Source organism: Mycteria americana, chromosome 3 (assembly GCF_035582795.1).
Source record: "Mycteria americana isolate JAX WOST 10 ecotype Jacksonville Zoo and Gardens chromosome 3, USCA_MyAme_1.0, whole genome shotgun sequence".
NCBI lineage: Eukaryota > Metazoa > Chordata > Aves > Ciconiiformes > Ciconiidae > Mycteria > Mycteria americana.
This window is the reverse complement of record NC_134367.1, coordinates 33,767,808-33,787,492: the sequence shown is the minus strand read 5'-3', so window position 1 is coordinate 33,787,492 and position 19,685 is coordinate 33,767,808. Positions and strand designations below refer to the sequence as shown.

Genomic DNA, 19,685 nt, shown 5'->3' with positions numbered 1-19,685 from the left:
TTTAGCCATCCTAAATTGCCATCAGCCTGAGCCTGAACTGAGGAACCTTCTTCTCTGCCACATTTAACGGCTCCTTCTGAGCCAATGTTGGTTTCTGTGGTTTGTGTTGGATTGTGCCTTCTGAAAGTCTAACTACAGCCATCTCACTGCAACCTTTTTCATCACAGAGAGCAAGCTTTATATCCGCAAAAGAAGCTGGGTCTGCCTGATTTATTTGCTATTTCGCTCCAATCCAGCCGCAGTCTCACCAGACAGCTGTATGAATACATGTTCTCCAACACAATCTACACAGAAGAAGAGGAATATGGAATCAGGTATTGGAGGAGAGGAATGTGCAGTCAGATGTGTAAGCAGACTTCAAAATGCTAGCGAGGTGATGACTTTCCTACATAGCTTGTCTTCAGGAGATATTATTTGAACAAAGTGACCATACCTTAGCTAAAGAACAGAGATCTTTTGGAGAATCATGTTCTATGTTGTTTAATTAATCTACTTTCAGCAGTTTAGCAGTTAGTGCTTAGATGATGAATCCCCAAGCAAGTGGCTAACAGCAATCCCTGGGCACTGAGATTTTCTGAAAAAAATCTGTATTAGCCCAATTCATAAAACCAGAAAAGCACAAAGTGACCTAGAGACACATTAAAATACTCAGATCATCTAAATGTGAACACTAGTTGGATGGGGACTGTCTGTGTGACCCTCAGCAAGATATGCAAGGTCTCTACTCCATCTATCTCAGTTTATATTTGCGTGAAATGGGAATAATACTGACTACGAAATCAGCTACCACTGGTTTGTCTGGTAACATTTGTCTGGCACTGTCATGGTTTAGCTTCTGTCAGCAACTAAGCACCACACAGCCGCTCACTCACCTTCCCCCCACCCTGGTGGGATGGGTGAGAGAAAATCGGAAGAGCAAAAGTAAGAAAACTCGTGGGTTGAGATAAGAACAGTTTAATAATTAAAAAAAAAAAAAAAAGAAAAGGAAAACAACAAGAGGGAGAGAGAGAAACAAAACCCAGGGAAAAAAAACAACTGATGCAACCTCTCACCACCCACCGACTGATGCCCAGCCAGTCCCCGAGCAGTGATCACTGCCCCCCAGCCAACTCCCCCCAGTTTCTATACTGAGCAGGACACCATATGGTATGGAATAGCCCTTTGGCCAGTTTGGATCAACCATCCTGGTTGTGCCCCCTCCCAGTTTCTTGTGCACCTGGCAGAGCATGGGAAGCTGAAAAGTCCTTGACCAGTGTAAACATTACTTAGCAACAACTAAAACATCAGTGTGCTATCAATATTATTTTCATGCTAAATCCGAAACACAGCACTATACTAGCTACTAGGAAGAAAACTGACTTTATCCCAGCTGAAACCAGGACAGGCACTTTGAAGATAAAATGATAATTATTAGTAGAACATCTCATCAGGAATTTCATCATAGATTGTGAGTTTTGTTTCAAGATGAAGACATCAAATTGCACACAGGACAATCAGAGCCTATTAGTGTATTTTAAAGAGTTTTTCCTTTGCCTACGAATAGAATAGCAAATGGGTTTTCCAAACCTTAATTACATAGTGTCTCCCATGTTTTATTTCAGTAAGCATGTCTTTTGAAGTTCCTGGATTGGGAAAATACTCCAGGCATAAAATAAATTCCACCCATGAAGATTGCTGCAATGAAATGCAAGAGAAAACAGATTATAAATTGCTCAGAAACAGAGTATGTGTTCTCTGAATTTCTCTGAACAAGGCTCCCCCTCTTTGGAGGGCATAATGTGTGTGTCAATAACCCCAGACACAAGCAATGGCAGACATCTTCACATCATGTGCCAAAAACTATTTGCTAATTTACTCAAAGATGGTGCCCCTTAGTTCCATATCTAACTACTGGGGTGGCTTTTTCTTCCTTCATGCTGCCATGAATAGATTGACAATACTAAGCAGTCTCAAAGGCAAACTCAATGCCATAAATTACATATGTGACGAAAGAGATGGTTTGGCATCTGGCTCTTTTCCGTTCCTCCCCAAACCTTCTGGTACTCCTTCTAAGCCCTGGGTGCTCTCACTTGTTCCTTCCCATGCCACATCATCCCTTCCCCTTCCTTATAGCTTCAGGTGACTTCCACATCCCACTCTTCCCCCTGTTCTTTATAGACTCCTCTTGTGCCCTACAGATATCGCTGCATGACAGAACGGTAATATTTGCATGGTGGATAAGTGACTCAGGTATATGGTGACTTGGGCAAACCTATTGTGAAATCAAATTAATATTTTTCCAATTTTTAATTTTCCTTATTGACAGTGTTTTCATGTGCCAATTCTGGCACAGATATCATACGTTCATCATCCTGATGCTGGACTGCAAGGCTCCCTGAGCGTACCTTTCTCTTGAAGGGGGTGAAAGTGGTATCACCCAAGATCTGGTTGCTTAGGCATGAAAATGAGACATTATTCACGGCAAACTGTTCATGTCTATGATCCAGAATGATAGACATAAAAGTGTGAACAACATTGATACTGGAATTACCAATACTGGGAATGTGAGTTACAGCAAATTGGGATGAATGGGGTAGTTCATTACTCAGTTATTGCTTCAGACTCTCAGCAGACAGCAGAGATCGTTGCATTTGCTATATCCCACACTTAAAAAAAAAAAAATTCTGGAAATTTAAACTACTTTAGAATATTAAGAATCCAGAGAAGATGAAACCTTACAAATATCATATATTAGCACAAACTCACATACTTTTTCATACATACATGAATTTTGACTGTGGTAACTATCGCGACCTTCTGGCTGTTTACCTCTTTTCCTTGCCTACAGATTTTAGTCTCCCTCTCTCTTTACATCCATGTGAACGAATATGAATAAATGTCTTTGTGTGTCCAAACATATGTAATAGCCTATGGAAAGTGAGTGCTTTATCAATGACAACTGAAGAACAGGAGTCTGCTTAGTAATGCCTATGTGTATTCCTTGAAAAGGTTCAAGTTTAAGCAGTGAAAACCCTTTCAAATAATTGGTTTTATTCAGAGAAGCAACCGGGACATCACCAGCTAGGCTCCTCCTGAGGCCACCCGATGCGTAAATCAGCGAGAAATGGAAATGCCTTCTTTATAGGACCTTCTTTATAGGATCGGTTTCTCTTGTTCTCAAAGCTTTTAGTCTTAACACGACATCAGGGCCACCAGCTTCCTCAGCCCCCCCGGCACATCATTCTTTCATCTGCCTGGCTGAACAGCAGACCCTGCCATTCAGTGACTGGCACTGCTGAACTCACATTTTCTTAATCTCCCTGCCCTGATGCTGGGGCAAGCAGCAGCCTTTTCTTTTCTCTCTTGGCTTCTTTATATTCAACTGGCTCCAGAGATCCGCCCTCAGAGCCCACCAGGACACACATGTCTGTCCAGCCTCCACCTCCTTCCCTTGGCGAGATTAAAACAGACCCAGCAGCCTGCACCTCCCTCCCTGCTGGGTCCTGCGTGGGGCAGGAGGAGCCGTCTGCACCCATTGCTGCTCTCTTCTACAGGACTAATGAGAGGGAAGCAGAGAGTGTGACTATAGACCACGTATTCACATGAGAGAAGTGAAGCAAGCTGTCAGTGAAGATGAAAAGCAACTGGTAAGAGAACAAGTGGGATTTAGAGAAATCTGTAAATAAGAGATTAGAACAGTTAAAGCTGTCCTTGCCAGCTGCTGCCTTTGTTGTTTGGTTTTATGACAGCATTATATGAAGGAAATGGTAATAGAAAGAGCTTTATTGACATGTTTTATTATAAGGCAAACATAGAAAGTTCTCATGTAAAGGAATTGTCTTGCCAAATCTGTTAGTAAATCCTTAACTTGGGTTTTTATACATTTAATATGCACGGCTCTGAGGAGAAAGTCAATAACAGAATCTGTCAGAAACTATACATTCATACTGGAGTTTTCTTTCTGTTTACAGGAAAATTACAGCTTTATTTTACGTGTGTAGTTTTCTGTGGTCTTTCATCTCAGCCACCATCCAGCAACAATCAAGTAAGGAGACAGATTTTATCTGCATTTCATCTTTCTGTAATTTTGACTGTCAAAAGAATGATTCTGAGCTTATTCAAAATTAAAATCCTCTCTAGCTAGCCATCACAGAAAGGGAGAACTGTCTATGTGTATGTATGGATGTATGTGTAAGAGAAAGAGGAGAAAAAGCAAGAGCTGTGTGTGCTATTTTAAGTTCACTATTACATATATTCTTAAGGTAAGGATTAAAATCTGGATATAGGTGGTAGATACAGGACACAAACCTCCCCACATCTTTCAGTGCTTCTAGTTAGATATTCTTCTGTTACCTGTGGCAACAAACTGGTTCCACTTTATTTGCTGGGCATAAAATGTAAATGGCTGGATGTCAGCCATATGTCCCATCAAATAATATAAATGAGGCCATTTCTAAAGTGTAACATGTCAACCTGAATGTTCCCTTTAAGTCTATGTTGTCAGAAGGAAACCCACATTTATGGTTGAGCCCTTGCAGCACACAAGAGGCTCTCTGTAGGTTAGAAATGCATCTCCTTCCAACTTGCACGCTTCATTCTTCCCCATCCAGACACTATTAACATTTTCCAGATTGACCTGATACTGGACCTGTACATGACTCTTAAACTCTTCAAATAAATGTTTATTTTTCCTTCCTCCTTCCTTAAGTTAGGGGAATCTCGTAGGCTTTCATGCTCATTACAGGGCTTTTTGGCAGATATATTCTGAAAAATTAGATTTTTAAATATGGTTTCCTCAAACAAATTTCTTCTACATTCTTGTTTGGGTCAACAAAAAAGGTCTGTAAGTTCTTCTTGCCCCCACCCTATATTTCATGAATGATCATTCTCTGATCAAATGTGGCACAGAGGAAGGTGGGAACACCTGGAATACCAGAGAGGATGGAAAAGATGCCAACAGTTTCTCAACAGCCTCTTTAGCTGGCATGAGGTTTGTTTAAGTTTCCTTGGGACTAGGGAGACTGTTGATTTAGGTAACTGGCTTTTTTTTTCAAAGTTTGCTTAAACCACCAAAAGTTCCAACCCAAAACCTCCTTACACAGCAGGCCTTCTTATGCTACAACTATTTCTCCATAGCTCTGCAAGAGAAGAATTATTATAACACCCTCATTTAAAGGCTTAAAAAAAAAAATCAAATAATCAGTCAAGTTATAATTTTAAATTTAGAGCTCTCTAGAAACAGATGCTTATTTTCTTAGACCTCTAACTTCACTGTTTAAATTGATTATTATATACATCTAATTATTATAGCTCTATTTAATTCACAGTATTCTTACAGTGGCTTGACTTAATTTTTTAAGGTGATCTGAGGCAATGTGCAGGCACATGGTTAATAAATTCACGCTTTTTTGCAGGACTACCAGTCATTCTGGGTGCCAGTCAGAGAACTGATCTCTGCCCAACAATCAGGATTGGCCAAGATGACTTACCAGGCAAGTAGCAGCCTGACTTTTTCAAGAAAAAGCTGCTGTTCAGAAACTTTATCAGGTTATATTCAGCTCTGTGACTGCACAATTCTCTAATTAAATTAAAATGAAAGTTACATTCTGGACATGTATATTTTTTCTTGTAGGCTTTGACTTGATTTCTCAGTTCCAAATAGAAAAAGCTGCTTCCCAAGGAATTATCCAGAGAGTAGTGGGCTCCACTTCTCTACAAGTGGCTTATAAATTGGGACCCAATGTAGACTTCAGGATACCAACCAGGTAATGCATTTTGTTGTTTGACTTTAAAATATACATATTTTGCAATATTATCATTTAAGGGATAGATCCTCTCCCCAGCTAGGTCACCTCATTTGCAAAGCTTTTGGAAGGAGAAAGAGGAGTTCAACTTTTTTTCATTGCCACCACCAGACCAGACTGATTCTGTTACAGCAATTTCAGGGACTTCTGCTTTCCTCTACCAATGATATTGCTCAGGGTGCCTCAAGATTTGCTGATAGAAAGGGATTCTACCTCTAGGAAATTGAGCCAAAAGTCGTTGATGACTTGAAAAGAGATAGGGAGGCAAAGAAAAGGTAACAGGAGGAGAGTGAGGAAAGTTTTCTCAAAACATTGACACAAAGGGATTTTTCTGATCGTGTAAGGATTGCAGAGACAAGGTAGGATACAAGCTGATTGATTGTATGGTAAGGGGTTTTTTTTTTGCATTTTGGATAACTGGTACATGCATGTTGCTGGCTGATTTATGGTCACTTAATCTATAAAGATGAAAACTATTATTTAGCATGTCACAGGCAAGTTGCAATAGGAGCCAGGATTTGGGAGTCTGTGTTTGTGCTTTACAGGCCAAACTTGCTGCCAGTGGAATAGAGACAGTACAGCAGGGTAGATGTCTTTGCCAAACTTAGGCAAGTCTGGATTCTGGTCCAGCACCTTATGTAATTAAGAATGCTTTTACTTAGCAATTAACTGGCAAGACCTTTAATTGGACTACTGTTTCAGCTAGGAATAATTGGAGTGCAAAGTGTTTCTGTCATACTCCAGCTATCACTGACAATTTTTGCTTGCTGCAGTCCTCCCTGGCTTCTACCTTCGTAGCCACCAGGTTAGCTTAACTGGTTGGTTACATGGGACTCATGACTACTTTCCATCCCAGTGGCAAATCAAGGTTGCTAGTGCATAAATATGAATCCAACCACAGACAGTAAATGTGATCTTCATTTCACTAGAAGTTGCAGATTCTCAGATTTTCAACTCATGCTTCTTAGCTCAGAAACAATCTGAGCTATCAAAGCTGTAATATTTTCATTTTTAAGGAAGTTTAGACTTATTGCTATAGATGGCTCTAGTGAGATATATGCTCGATGTACACAGGTTATCCCTGATCAAGCCTATACCAGCTGTGTTAATACACTATGGCATCTGAGCTGACACTGGGCTTGTTGGCTGGGTATGGTGCTGTAGTACCATGAATTTACCACATTCAAGACACTGACTGGTACTTCCAGTCAACACTGTGCTGTTACACTGCACAGTGGTATACCTGAAATTTGGCCCTGGCTCAAACTAAAAAGTCACCTGCACTTGAGGTGAGTGTCTTGTCCAAGGGAATGGGTTAAGGCCTGAGTCCTGACAGTGCTCTAGTGCATCAGCGTGCTGCTCCTCTGCCACTGAGCCTGATCGTGCTGCTCTGCTCCAGTGTCATTGTCTTGCTGCTCTGCTCCAGTGTCATTGTCTTGCTGCTCTGCTCCAGTGTCATTCCTCTCGGTAAGCTGACTCAGAAGGAGGTTGGCTGTAAGTAGCTGAGGCTAACAGCACAGGAGAGGCACACCTTAGGCCATTTCCAATAATTTTTTTAAAAAACAGAACTCTCCACATAATTTTTATAATGTGGCATGGTAGGAGGGTTTTCCTGGTAGGAATCTGGGATGATGAAATGCCTGAGAAGCATTACAGGAGTTAGCAAGTTATGAAGAGCACCTCAAGCAAGGCTGAGCACCTTTAATGGCATGGGCGTAGCTCTGGCTTTCTCAGACCCAGGCATTGCAGCAACGCTGAACTCCTGCTGCATTTCCCGCCAGCCATCCCCTGCTATCCTTTATTCACAGGTGGACTGTTTAACGATAATGTAAATATTTCCCCAGGTACCAGAGGGCAGCAGCTGCATCCCGCGGCTGCAGGCAGGGGAGAGGAAGGGAAGGGAAGGGAAGGGAAGGGAAGGGAAGGGAAGGGAAGGGAAGGGAAGGGAAGAGAAGGGAAGGGAAGGGAAGGGAAGGGAAGGGAAGGGAAGGGAAGGGAAGGGAGGGGAGGGGAGGGAAAGGAAGGGGAGGGGAAGGGAGGGGAGGGAAGAGGCGCCCGAGCCGCCCCCGCCCCGAGTGGGGCCGGCGCCGCGGAGCTGTCCGTGCCCGCGGTGCTGAACCGCCGCCCCGCGGGGGCTGCGCAGGCCACCGGGGCCCGGGAGAGCGCCGGGGGCGCGGGGGGTGGCGGGGGCCGCCGTAGCTGTCGCCGGGCGGGCACACAGAGGGTATGACCCCCCCGTTCGTGCCTCCATCGCTGTGAGCCCCTGCTTCGCCAAGAGATGGGGAGGCAAAACTAGAGTGAGCCTGGAAAAACCCCACAGCGCTGTTTTCGCGAGCTGGGCCGCTGACATAGGCATGAAGGAGTAAGTGCTATAGGAGCACTGGGGAGGGACCCTCAGTAAGCACATCAGGCAACAGCAGGCTCCAGGCCTGCTCCGCTGCAGAGATCTCCTCTCACACCATCGTTCATGGGCAGCCATATTAGTACCAGGTAACCTGACGGCCATGGACAGTGTCTTCTCTTGCCTTACGAAACAGGGAGGCGTCACCCTAAGTAAGCCCCTTCCCTGGCGTAGGGCGTTCAAGGCTTTTGAGGAAGGGATGGGGAGGTGGGCGCATGCGTAGAAATGGCAAGCAGGCCAATTACAGTATCAGCACAGGCGGCTTCCCTGACTGTCACTGTTCAGTCAGTATTTATCAGGAATAGTAAAATAATTATTTAGATGAGCATATGATCATTATACTAACACAGAGAAGCCCATATTACAGTGCCTATGGCATGGGAATGAGAGCTTGATTAGATGGGCATAGCTCAACATTATTTATTCAGCCTTTGCTGTAGCAATAGCTTATGCCTTGAAAAGCTTACATAGCTTCCTTAAAATGCTACTAAATTGTAGTTTGGTCTTTTTGCTGCTTAGCATACTTGCCAAGGTCCAGAAGTATATCGCAGAATGAACAGAAATGATTGCACACAAGTCTTGACTTAAGCTTCTCCCATCATCCACACAAATTCCCATTGGCCATTGCTTCTTCTAGTGTAAAATCTGCTGAAGAGCCAACATAGTGTAATAAGAACCTGTGAAACTGCCATGACTCATACCCATTGCTCTGACACAGTGAACCTGTCATTTTTTGATTTAATCTATGTACCTGGTGTAGCTGTTCACCAGATAGTAAGTACAAAATTAATACTGGCAATTTGGATAATAATCGTGTTGATTTTTCATTGCAAGCTTAAAAAAAATATATTAGCACAAAGGAATATGTTCATGATATGTTTATACGTGGGGGAAAAGGGCTAGCTATCTTTATGCACTGGATGAAATCTTAATCCTTTGACTTCATAAATGCAACTGTCACATCACAAGGCCCTTGTGTCCACATGGATAAATTAATGCCAGGGAACATTCCAAGGCATTCACACTTGATCATCTATACTGTTAAAATATTATACAAGACCTTGGCATGGTTTGGGTCCAGACTAATTAGCACTCTTTAAACAATTCCTGGGCACAGCTTGGCAGCTGCATAGGCCATGGACAATTCCCAATAAGCAGCTTGCATATAGTCATCACATTTTGGAAGTAAACAGGTTTAAACTTTTTCATGCCAGCTGAACTTAGTATTAGAGAACAGTCGTGGGCATATTGAATTTTGTAGCATGAAGGTAGCCCTCTAGAAATGTTACCTCTTTGCCTGCATCCTCATCTCAGTAGAAAGCAGAGTAATGTAAAAATGTAAGCTGCTTTTTGAACATGTTTATGTTTGAGGTAGTGGTGTATTGGGGACCACTTTAGCAGATGACATGACAAACACAGTATGATGAGAAATTACAAAATGAAAATTGGAAGCTTATGAAGCTTTATCAGTAAGCTTGGAACATCCAGAGAATATCCATAGGCTGATTTCCTGATTTTTCCTTTGGGAATAATGCTTCTCTGTGAAGTAATGCTCCTCAAATGCTTATGCCTGAAGGTCTGGCATTTTACAACCAAAGTTCTTCAGGTGCTTTTCTTTTTGCATTACAAGTAAGGTATCTTACATAGTACTGCTCCGTTGATATTGATGATGACACTGTAATGGGAAAAGACAAAATGCAGCTAAGCAGCTAATTAGCTTATAAGAGAAATAATTAGCTCAGAACTGGATGTTTCTGAAGAATAGAGACCAACTGAGGGTAATGAGTCCTAGCAAATGACTTCTGGCTAATGACTTAGGACAGTTGCTTTTAAAAATGCTTAGCTAGATTTTACTGTTATTGCTTGTTTGATGGCTGCCAGATAGTGCCTGCCAGGTCAGCTGTGATTCTAGGAGGCTTCAGGAGGTGCAGACACAAGTGTCTCCAGCTTGAGCAAAGGAACACCCACCCCTGGGTACATGATACTGCATTATCATGAGGTTGGCCAGAGGAATTTCTACAGCCATCTCTAGTGGATTATACTAACATTTCTAAAATCTTCATTTAGCAAGGAGTAAATTACCTCAGTGGGCAATGGAGCTCACCTAAGAAATTAACTCTTAAAGAAACAGGTTTAATAAAAGAAGCCGTTATTTTGTAGTATTCAAACCAATATGTAGTTAACCTTTTAAAATACTTGCTGCTTTTGATGAATCCTGAAGTCAGTGGGACTATTCAGGGCTTCCACCACTCAGCCAGATGACTTCTCTTGGTTATATTCATGCTTCGGCAGGACTTAGCCTTGAAATCTTAAGGAAATCTTCCTGGTAAGCACTTAAGCTACAGGATTAATAAGACTCTTAGGTATTTATGAAAAAGATTAAAAGAAAACAGTAGTGTTTCAGAAGTTCCCTTAGATGAATTACAAATGTTTCAACCCCTTCCCCCCCAACTGTATTTAAAAAAAATTAAGCAAGGACCCAAATATCTGATAAAATATTGACCTGATCTTGCACTCATTTCACACATAAAGCAATTAATAATAGTCTGAGTACACAAGGAAAGCAGGACTAGACTGCTATCTTACAAACTTAAGATAGGAAAATGAATAAAAAAATTATCTGATGGCTTATATCCCTGGCAATTTTAAGTGGGTAGGAAATGGATCAGGACTGAATTTGGCCTGTGTGCTCGAAATAATTTTGCAATATTAATTCTTCCTTTGCTCATCTGCCTGATTCTAAATTTAAAATTGCTTGATTTCCATTCATAAATTAGTGCAATTGGAAACATGTATGTTAAAAATAATTCATGTAAATAATTTAAATACTTCTATGGTTATCAGCTGTTCAAAAAGATTACAGAATCCAGCATTCCTCTCTTTGCAGTGAGATGGAGGAATAACTTCTCTACAGTTGTTTATTTAAATATCATGATAAATTTGCCCTAGTTTCCAAATATTTAGCATTTTAAGCTGCTGACTTCAGTAGGGTTTTGCCTATGTAAGGATTACAGGCTTTGGGAAAAACTATGTACTGAAATCCACTGATACCACTAAAGCCAATGGAATTGCTTTTCATTACTGTTGGAGTAACTGAGATGAGAATCTGTCTCTGCTTTACTTGTAGAATTATATGTATAAATCTTACACCGTAACAGTCTCCGGCAGAGTACCTTTCAGGCGATGGGTCATGCTGTGCTTAGTTATGTTGAGTCACATTTCTGATACTGAGTCTTTACTCTAAAGTCAGCAGCTCTTCTGATTGGTTATTAAAAGTTTTTAAAAATGTAAATATTCATCCATGTTTGTGTACTGACTTTTTAGCTTTACTGTTCTATATACATTTCTTATATTTTAGTTTTCTCTTACCAATGTCAGAAGCTCTTACACAATTTCTCTTCTTTGTGTATCACTTGAAAAAGTTAACGTATCTCTTTTCTATTTTAATTTCTGAAAAAGAAGGAGGACCTATATGATGGCTTGTAAAGGACTAACGCTACAGCTAAATATGGTGCAAAGAATCCTTTTGCCAATGTGGTATAAACAATCTTCTAATCAAAAAGTGTAACTATGTTTACTTACTAGTTTTTTGTTTGTTTGTGGGTTTTTTTTCCAGTATAGTTATGTCAGCTGAGGTGGGGTGAGAATGCGTGTGATATTTTAACCAGTATTGCCATGACAGCAAAACTTATCAGTGCAGAGAAAGAATGAAAACCTCTCCTCAGAGGATCTGGGATTAGCAAGGCCTCCATTAGCTGCAGAGCTCGGTGTATCAGATCCCCGAGAGTCACTGAACCTGACAGAAAGTGGAATGTCACACAGAGGCTAGTTAAAAAATTACCTAACCATACCACCTTCAATAGGGTAGTAGTAAAACCAGCTCTTCTGCAAGAACAAACAGTGGGATTCAGCAAATGAAGAGATAAATGACTCAGATGAGCTAAGGTTTTAGCAGCAGAAGACACTGAAATACTTGTTTAAGAGATACTATGGAGGAAGGACACTGAGGGCCATAAAAGATGTGCTGAACTGGATCAGGAGCTTAGCAAGAGACTAATGTGTGTCTGGATAGTGAGAGCCAGTATGTTCCCAGAGCAGGAAAGAATATATAAATATATTGTGTAAGCTAGAAGCCTAACAAAAGGATAGGGGACAGTAGCATATGCTGGAAAGGGCTCAGAACAGGAGGAAAGGTACAACGTCCATGCATTGACATTTGCATTTAAGATGGCAAGATACAAACTGAAACAAAACAATAAGAGAACACAACAAGTTAGATAAAACCCTATCAGACAAAGCCAGCTGGGACAGACTACTGCATCTGCAGTCAACAGAGATACAAGTCATAGCAAACCACAGGCCGTTTAAAGATAATGGCAAGGAACCCCCTCTCCCACCTTTGTATATCTCCACACTTTGTGAGATAATCTTCCAGCTAAACATTCCACTTCCTCATACACTAGCTTGCAGGTGTATGTAAAGGCTCGTGGGGAAAGAGGAGAAACACCAGCAGTTTGGGTAGTTTATTAATAAAGTGAAGCTGCTGCTGCTGCCAGGCTTTCTCAAGTCCTTACTGAAATCTTGCTGAGGCTGTGCCGTCGCCTGCTGGAATATGATTGCACTACAGCTTTGGACACTTTAACATCAAACTACAAACTGTGGAGACTTTATCTGGAAGTGGTCCCCTAGTAAATCAGTAGTCATCAAGCATACAGAATAAGAACTAAGTTATTCCTTTTGTTTTTGTGGTTTTTTTTTTTTTTTTCCTTTTCCCCTTAGCCTAAAGACTGAGATTCACTAATGCTGGCTAAATTGCTGCTGAGATAGGATTGATCTGCCACTCAGAAATAATCTTTGCTCAAAATGCCTACTTGGTGAGAAGTTATTCTAATGAAAGCTGGTGACAAAATAGCTCTGTATGTCTCTATACTTAAGAAATTTCTTCAAATACAACTTCTTCTTAAATGTGGATAGATGGCAAATAATGTATTGATGTCAACCGGATTATGACACTACAGTTTTACGATCCATAGAGTATGAAAAGGCATATTTCTTAAATATTCTACTGGATTTGCTGACACATTTGAGATAAAAAATGACATTACTGTTTTGCACAGTGACACAGCCAGCAATACTTGTTTGTGTTTCCAGATCTCACATGTTATAGGAGTTGCAAAAGAATGAAACATTTTATATGTGGCAAATCTGTTCCCTGCTACTTGTAGTCTTGTGGTTGCGTGTCGCAGGACATAATACATTTTTAGTGTGGGTTCTTACTAAGCGTGTATTTGTCAGTGAATGATTTGTTGAATGATTTCTGCTGAAGTGATAGCTAATACATTAACAAAATGGTTATTGTCAGGCTGAAAAAGGAAATGCACCTGCAAAAGACATTATGTCTTCAAAACCAAATCAGACCTGCACTGACTATCTACCTGGTCAATTACAAAGTCACACTATGTTGACTGATTTTGTAAGTCTAATAGTAGGAAATAGCATAACTGTAAGTTATACTTTCTGAATGTGAAGTACGAGTCTGTTGTTGCTCCATCCATTACACTTAGAAAGGGTTATCATAAATATTGTACGATGTTGGAAGAACCCACATTTCTGAACCAGCTCCTTTTGCCATTAGCAACACTAATGACTCAAAAGGACATCCCATTTTGTTACTCTGCATGCAGAAGACCACTGATAAAAGCACGGTTGAAATATGGTTTCACTGAGTAACTGTTTCTCATTACGGTGATATGTGGAGCTTTTCAGAACAAATACACAACAAATGTACTGTATTTTGATCCTACACAGCGCCATATATTCCAACGGATTGCCCGATGAATATTCCTTTCTAACTACTTTTCGGATGACTGGGCCCACACTTCAGAAATACTGGACTATTTGGCAGATTCAGGATTCTTCAGGAAAAGAACAAGTTGGAGTGAATCTTAATGGTCAAATGAAAAGTGTTGAGTTTTCTTATAAAGGAGTGGATGGAAGTCTCCAAACTGCATCATTTTTGCATTTGCCTTTCTTGTTTGACTCCCAATGGCACAAGCTTATGATAAGTGTGGAAGCAAACAGTGTCACACTTTTTATTGACTGTATTAAAATAGAATCCTTAAACATAAAACCAAAAGGGAAAATCAGCATTGATGGCTTTGCTGTGCTTGGAAAACTTAAAAATAATCCTGAAATTTCAGTTCCGGTAAGTTCCAAAATCTTTTATTACTGCAAAAAGTGTTTTATAGGATCTTTACACTTAGTATTTTTTTGTGGAATGCATCTTCAAATGTTTTCTGGAAGCAGAAATGGCAGAAAATAACAACTCCTTGGCAGGTAAGTACTAGCTTTGCTTTTTAAATTTTGCACATATATATACTGTGTAAGATAAGAGATGACCCAGGTTATGTCTAAGTTTCAATAGTGAAATTTCTCAGACATCCACACTTCTGTCACTGGATTCTGCTCTGTCTGGATGTTCAGTTGGGTGTTCCCCTGCTTGTCTCATATGTGGAGCTTGATCTAGAAGGAAGTCTCAAGACATGGATTTGTGGGCTGCACCTCACACAAAAGAAAGCAAAACATTCATTGAGCAAGAACTGGGACCCCTCTCTCATATGCGTGCACCAACCATCAGCTAGAGGTAATTAAATGTGTCTCTGGCAGAATAAATATTTTAAATCATTAATACAAAGGGAGTATCTCCTGTAAGGGAGATTGGCAGAGGTCCTTTTTGGTTTACTCTGATGTTCACAGAGGAAATAAGAGACCCACGTTTAAATCTCAGCACTGAATCAGAGATTATCATAAGTACCTTATACCTCAGGAGACTGTTCTAATTATTGTGCTACCTGGTATGATCATGTTAACAGTCGCTCTTTCTCGTGAATTATCTTGAGTTTTTTGAAAAAGACTGAACTGGAGTAGACAGGGAACTCTTAAAGAAGGTTCTTGTTTATGAATCCTGTGAGTGATAAGTGTAGCATCAGAGACTAGATCCAATCCAAGTGAAGGGCCCAGCAGACCTGAGACATAAAGCCCACCCATCTCCACAATACCTTCTCCTGGCTAGCTCAGGACATCCCACCCCCATATCATGGCTGCTGTGAATCCCTTTGTTAGATATTTAACTTCCCCTGTGCATTGCAGTAGACACCTAAACTCACTGTGGAGTGCTCCTTTATTCTGTGTAGCCAGAGTAGGCAGAGAAATGCTTATTCTATATCCTGTTAGTGGATTTAATGCTGAAAACATCCTCTTTATGCTACTACATTGCAAGGAGAGTTGTTTTGATGGAGAAAATAACACTGGGAGTGACATATGGTAGATATTGAATGCTTTTGTGCCCTTCAACAAAGAAAACTGAATATGAAAAAACTCATGAATTTTATTATTTGATTATCTGATTTAGATTCTGAGACAAGCGGTTAATATTAAACACATACAAAGTGACATACCTGTAATTTCTGACAGAATATAATTTGTAGCTGTCACATCTGCATTTTGCCTTTCAGACACCCATGGAAGTGTTTTCTCAGCTAGTGTTTTTTCAGCTAATGAGTTATACTGCACTTTATGCTGAATAATGTAACAATTTTGTCCCACGGTGGCACTAAATGACTTTTAAGACTTTGGGAAGGCTATTTCTGAATTCACTGTGCAGATTAAAAGGAAATAGTTTCAAAACACAATTGAAAAAGTTGCAGAAAACATTGCAAAGTTCCATATATTATCCTGGTTGTTTTCCAATGATCCTCTTTAAGTGTGTTAGGAACATATGAATGGTAAGATACCCATATATACGTATAAGTATATATATATAGACAGTACTCATTTCAAAATGAGTTGAATGGCAAAAGAGAATCAGGTACTTAATATATTGTAACCTTTTTCTACACCCTTACACTGAAGTTTTGCATCAACTTTGAAATAAAGAGTGTGAAGCGAGATACAATCTTTTAACTATATTTCACGTCGTTTGCAAAAACTGTGGCCACAAGATAACCAGCATTGTATAAACCTGAAAGGGGAAACGTTGCAACAAAAGAAGCATCTCATGCTTCATCACCTCTGTATCTATAGGTTACTATATTGCGCTGTACAGAAATCAGTTTTACTTGAAAAATTATGACAGAAAGCTGCCCCAGGTGTCTGAAAAGTGGCTATCTAGTATGTTGCTATAGATGTGGATTAGAAAATATCAATAGCTGAAAAGTTATATTAATTCTGTTGAAAACAAAAGTTAGTCTTTGAAAATGTCATTCAAATGTAATCAGCTGGAGCTGATAATGGAGCGGTTAGCTGCATATGTATCTTAGCTTTGCTAACTGGTCTGAGGGATACTGGTGGATGCATGAATGGATGGATGGGATGATGAAAACATTACATATTCTATGCATGTGACTAGGATGAAAAAATTTCTACCCAGATATTGTATTCCTCTTTGGAAAGATATTTAGATTAAATGCACAGAGAGCTGTAGGCATTAATGTAATAGTATTACAACACCTGGTATACAGTGCTACAGTAAACTGTGCCCTCAAGTTGGACACAGAGTCATTCCTTTAAAAATGAGGAGGGTTCCTGTTGCCTGTTGAAGTAATGATTAGAAATGGCAGCCCACAAATGAGGAGAGAGATGTGGTAGTAAGGTCACCTTGGCAAGAACTCGGACTTCTCCCCCTCCTCTGTTGCTGCTCTGGCTGACCTTTGACTAGGACTAAAGAAATCAGGAAAAGCAGCAGAGGAAATTTGGAATTTTATTCCCCTTCCTCTCCAGCCCGTGTTTTGCAGAGACTTGCTCTTTTCAGCAAGGTATACAACTGAGGAACACTGATTACCCTAGGCTCTTCAGGCATCTGGTGGTGTCTAGCATTAAGTTCTGCCTCATCTATATTTAAGCACGTACATCATTAGGCACTAGTGTGAAGCTACATTAAGTATAGGATACCCTTCTTCAAGGATGAAAGGACAAAATGGAATTAAGTAATTTTTACAATTCACCACTTATCGTGCAAAATATTTGTTTACACCTTTAGCATTTTTCTGGGAAGATTCAGTCATATTTAGTATATTTTATAAAAAAATCAAATCTTTGCATAAGGTAGGACTTAAAACAGGAATATGATGCACATTTTTTGATAAAAAGAATAATGAAGCACTGGAACAAATTATCAGGGAGGGAAGAAGGTAAGCATCACATTACACTTTTAAACTGAGTTTGGATGTGTAAAAATACACTTTAATTCAGATGGAACTGTGGGTTTGACGTAGGACTCACTAGATTGAATTGCATGGCCTGTGCTATGAAGCCGAAACTGACAATGGTAGTGGTCCAACCTGGTATTATAAAAATGTAGATTTAAGAAGACCATATTCTCTGAAATTATGGTAAAGAAATTACACAATCTCATGAACTAGAAATTTTTAAATGGCTGTTTATATTGCACAAGTTTCTGTTTTAGCCTGTGAATTTAGTTTCTCTTTAAATCAGGTAAATAAATCCATGTTTGGGGATATTCTAGGCTTATCCTTTAACTTGACTATACTCAGTTTAAGCATCTCACCAGTCTTGGTTATTTAATATGTCCCAGGCACAATTTCTAATTTATTTCCAGGCATTGTTAAAGTATATTACTTCCAGTGGTATAATTTTTAAAGGACATAAATTACGTGTTTCCTATTCTTCTTTTTTGCAGTATTCTGTGAGTGCTCTATTTATCTTGCAGACTAGGTCAAATTCTTATAGGTGCACTGTAATACATGTCATTTTAAAAGAGATTCTTTATTGCTTGTTGTTACTATGATTGCCTAGGAGAGCAATAGATAGAGTTCCATTAGAAACTACGGCTTGCCTTTGAGTCTTTACAAAGATTTATTCCAGGATTTCTGGAATGTTTTATGGAGGGCAAATTTTTATACAGGTTTACAGCTGCATTTTATCTTTTTTTAGATAAAAAAGAAAATAGTTCTTTTTATCTAAAAGTAATTCAAATAATCCACTATAAACTCTAAGCAATACAAGATATATCATAATTTCAAAACTGAAAAGGAACTTACTCTCTAAATCACATATTTGTTATAGAAAGGTAAGGGAATTCATTTCTTACTGCTCAAAGATTAACTGCTGTGAGATGCTATAAATTGCTTTAGTTTCTGTGATTTCAGAGGCATTACCCTGATTTTCTCATAATAGAAACTAAACACTTTGCTAGAAGTGATCCTTGGTCATTATTTAATTGATGTTTAATGCTGTAACTAGTTCAGGGCAGCTGCATGACTTGTAACGTCTAAGAGGAAGCTGCTTATCAATATTTGCTGAACAGGGATTAATTTACACCATAGAACAGATGATTGTGTGTGTGAATTGTAAAAAATCACGTCTCAGGTTTTTTTCACCCTGTGAAAGCTCACATTCAGAAGGCTGAACCCTTGCTATGGAAGGTCAAATAACACCAGAATTTGCTGTACTGTTCTAAGACTTTAAGAAAGATGCAAGGAAAGTGAAGCTCTAAAACCCCATTACAAATATGTAAGAAAATGGATAAAACATGTTTAAAATAGCGCTAGAACGAGATATGTTTAAATATGCATAGCTTATTCTTGGTCACTTAACAAACGTTCAAAGAGTTGATAGCAGACTTCCCTTAGAACAAACATAGATATAATTGATGAAAAATTGTAGAAAACCTTCACCTGAAAATAGCTGAGTTGTACTTCCCCTGAAGGGATGTCTTCCCCTGAATCATCCCCGAGGCAGCAGTAGCCCAGTGGGGCACAGGGAGCCAGTTCTCCCAGAAGGGAGCTCCAAACGTGCTCTGAGTGTCACTGTTTTCCTTAAAGCCCACAGTACTGCTAAATGCTTCCCTGTGACTGATGCTATACTGAAAATACTACCCTAGGTATTCAGGTCTCATTTACATCTTATTAACCTTCATCTCTCTCATCTAAAGCACTAATACAACAACTGAATTGCATAGCTGATACTAAGATGTGCAAAGCTGTGGGCATTTGCAGGCATTTCCATAGAATGTAAGAGGACAAAACAGTGAACGGACAGACATAACTAATACAATTATATCTGTGCTGACTAAGAAATTAAGAGGAAATGGAAATCCTGTAGGAATCTTGGAAAATGGATGTCAGAAATATTGACCTATGGGTCTTAAAGGATTGCGTGTTAATAACTTTGCTTTATGATTACCCCTGATTTACCTGAGGTTCATTTCTGAGAACTTTGTGCCTGTACTTCATCCTTAATAACACTTTGTATCGATATTGATAGAACATCTACATGAGACATCTTCAAAATAGTGGCGTCCTTTAAATCAGCTTAATATAATCAACAAGATCATTGTGAAATACTGGCAAGGGAAAAGGTACCTTGACAGTAAGGCTAGGACATATTTGCCCTTCTCTCACCTCTCCTAAATCAATGGGAGGCCAGTCACAGCTTTTACTACCTTGCCAACAAAAGAGGTTTATTTTTCATTTTAAAAAAGT

General features: G+C 39.7%; 1 protein-coding gene across 1 annotated transcript in view; it reads left to right on the top strand.

Annotated features, from left to right (window-relative positions):
- The first annotated feature begins 3,612 nt into the window (after positions 1-3,612).
- The window catches only part of COL9A1 (collagen type IX alpha 1 chain), a 77,557-nt gene continuing 61,484 nt past the window's right edge, over positions 3,613-19,685 (top strand). The window contains exons 1-5 of the mRNA XM_075497297.1: positions 3,613-3,626; positions 3,951-4,024; positions 5,394-5,471; positions 5,612-5,744; positions 13,993-14,389. Coding sequence (XP_075353412.1) covers positions 3,613-3,626; positions 3,951-4,024; positions 5,394-5,471; positions 5,612-5,744; positions 13,993-14,389 — 696 coding nt within the window. The remainder of the gene's footprint in view (positions 3,627-3,950; positions 4,025-5,393; positions 5,472-5,611; positions 5,745-13,992; positions 14,390-19,685) is intronic.